Source organism: Tinamus guttatus, unplaced genomic scaffold, assembly GCF_059628265.1.
Source record: "Tinamus guttatus ecotype Peru unplaced genomic scaffold, ASM5962826v1 Tinamus_guttatus_pri_ptg000420l, whole genome shotgun sequence".
In the NCBI taxonomy this organism is placed as follows: domain Eukaryota; kingdom Metazoa; phylum Chordata; class Aves; order Tinamiformes; family Tinamidae; genus Tinamus; species Tinamus guttatus.
The window spans coordinates 869,123-871,741 of NW_028288954.1; the positions used below are offsets into that span (position 1 = coordinate 869,123).

At 49.3% G+C, this 2,619-nt stretch overlaps 1 protein-coding gene across 1 annotated transcript; it reads right to left on the reverse strand.

Moving 5' to 3' along the window:
• Window positions 1-359: 359 nt before the first annotated feature.
• On the reverse strand, window positions 360-1,280 carry LOC148593298 (olfactory receptor 14A16-like). Its single transcript, XM_088531473.1, has one exon. The coding sequence runs from the start codon at window positions 1,278-1,280 to the stop codon at window positions 360-362; it is 921 nt and encodes a 306-aa protein (XP_088387599.1).
• Window positions 1,281-2,619: the final 1,339 nt, after the last annotated feature.

A 2,619-nucleotide genomic window follows, 5' to 3' on the forward strand; every position in this document is an offset into this window, starting at 1 on the left:
CAGGAGCCATGGTCTCACCATGTCTGTACTCGTGTGAGCCTGACTCTGTGTCCCTGAGCTCCAGTGCTGGAAGAGACAGTGCACAGGGAAACTCTCCTCATCGCATGGGAGACATCGGAAGTTGCTTAGTGGGGCTCAGAGTCTCCTCCCTCTTTGCTGGTGAAGGGGGAAGCCTGGCATCCTGCTTCAACATGGTCCCTGTGGCAAAGTCAAATGAGACATTCCTGCGGAGAAATGGCATGAACCAGACTATATATTTCTCCTTTATTGGAATATAAGAGAAAAAAAGCAAGCAAGAAAAAAATGAACAACACTTATTCTTAATGCCAAATCCCCTAGGACAGATCTTGTTGCTGGCACTAGACCCGCTGGATGAGTTTCCTTAGGGCATTCTTGAGCTCGTCGTTCCTTAGGCTGTAGATGAGGGAGTTCAATGTTGGAGGCACCAGCGAGTACAGAACAGCCAGCACCAGATCCAGAGCTGGGGAGGAGATGGAGGGGGGCTTCAGGTAGGCAAACATGCCAGTGCTGACAAACAGGGAGACCACGGCCAGGTGTGGGAGGCACATGGAAAAGGCTTTGTGCCGACCCTGCTCAGAGGGTATCCTCAGCACAGCAGCCAAGATCTGCACGTAGGACACCACAATGAAAATGAAACACCCAAAGCCTAAACAGACACTACTCACAAGAAGCCCAGCTTCCCTGAGGTAGGAATCTGAGCAGGAGAGCCTGAGGATCTGAGGAACCTCACAAAAGAACTGCTCCACCACGTTGCCTTGGCAGAGTGGAATGGAAAATGTGTTCCCAGTTTGCAGGAGAGCAAGGAGAAAACCACAGGTCCAGGCAGCTGCTGCCATTTTGACACAAGCTCTGCTGTCCATGAGGGTCCCATAGTGCAGGGGTCTGCAGATTGCAACATAGCGGTCATAGGCCATGACTGTAAGGAGAAAAAACTCTGCTGAAAACAAGACTGATAACAGGAAGATCTGTGCAGCACATCCTGAGTAGGAAATGGTCCTGTTGTTCCAAAGGGAAATGCTCATGGATTTGGGGACAGTGGTGGAGATGGAGCCCAGGTCAAGGAAGGAGAGGTTGAGGAGGAAGAAGTACATGGGGGTGTGGAGGTGGTGGTCGCAGGCTACGGCTGTGATGATGAGGCCGTTGGCCAGGAGGGCAGCCAGGTAGATGCCCAGGAAGAGCGAGAAGTGCAAGAGCTGCAGCTCCCGCCTGTCTGCAAATGCCAAGAGGAGGAACTTGCTGAAGGAGCTGCTGTTGGACATTAGTTCCTTAGGGGTACAGGAGTCCTGTCCAAGGAAGGAAAGAAAGCCAAAAGTTAAGGCAGGCTTTTCTGAGCCGAATGATTTCAGTTTCTCAAGGAACTCCCCACATTTCCTTTCTCCCTTATTTCAGCTCCCTTTCTGGTGCTTCACTTTGAACTGGCTGAGTTTGCCACGTGCAGCAGGGACTCCTCCCCATAGCTCTGGAGGAGTTATTTCTGCTTTACTGCGGGTGCAAATAGATGCACTAGTCTTTGAGTGGTATTTGTGGAGAAACCTTGGAATGGCATATTGCATTGCTTGGAATGGACTTAGTCCAAAGACCAAGTGGGAATATTCTCCATTCAGCAGCATGAGAGCTGAATACAGCCCTCACACCAGTTGTATCTGAAGGAAAAAAGCTCTGTGAGGGATTCACCCCCATCAGTCTTGCCCTCCTCAACAGAGATATTTGTATCTGAGTCTGCCACACCAGATCTCACTCCAACAAGGGAGAACAACAGTCAAAAGGAAACAAGGATAGACCTTACCCTTTGTACATGTCAAGATGTCTAGAAATAGACCTTGTCCTCATGCCTCCTTTAACCCTGCACCCTGCGCCCTTATTCCAGGCACTGCAGAGAGAAGGAGTAGCTTTGATGCACACAACCTGCAGGAGACGATGTCCACACCTTCTATGGCAGTGCTCTTCAACGTTTAGAAATCAAGTCTTCTCTGCAAAAGGATAAGTGGAGGAGTCTGTTGATACATAAGTGTGCATATAAATAATATATATGATGGTGCACACACAAACACACAAAGGTGCCTACTCACTGTGGGAACATTATTTGATAGAGCAGAAATCTTTGGCACTTCAATCATTCTCAGCATAAACCCTTGTGCATCAAACAGGAAAAAAAGAAAAACTTGTTAGGACGTTGTCATGGGACCTGCTTCATCACTGATCCTTGCCCCTCACTGTCGTGTACTTGCACCTCACTCACATGAAGGACAACGATACTCACAAGTGAGCCCAGTTCTTCCTGCAGAAACCTCCCAGGAGCAGGGGAGTGTCCAGGGGCACCCCCATGTTTGCAGGTGCTAAGGAGCAGCTCAGATAGACCCTGATGCAGCAGCCCGGGAGAAGCTGGTGCTGTCTATGGACTAAGGGGTGGGTGAGGGGACAGTCTGAAGTCCCTGGCAGACTCTTTGGCTGCTCCTTGAATCTCTTAATGAGTCTCAATCTGTTGTCCAAATCTGACAGTTTTGTTTCCATTTTACTCTTACCAAGTGGAAGGAAATTGTAAGCACCAACTCACTGGCTTCTCTTTCAGGAAATGCCTGCCTTGTCTTTCCTTTTGCA

Coding starts and splice junctions, on each gene's coding strand:
- LOC148593298 (XM_088531473.1), bottom strand. CDS start 1,280: ATGTCCAACAGCAGCTCCTTCAGCAAGTTCCTCCTCTTGGCATTTGCA.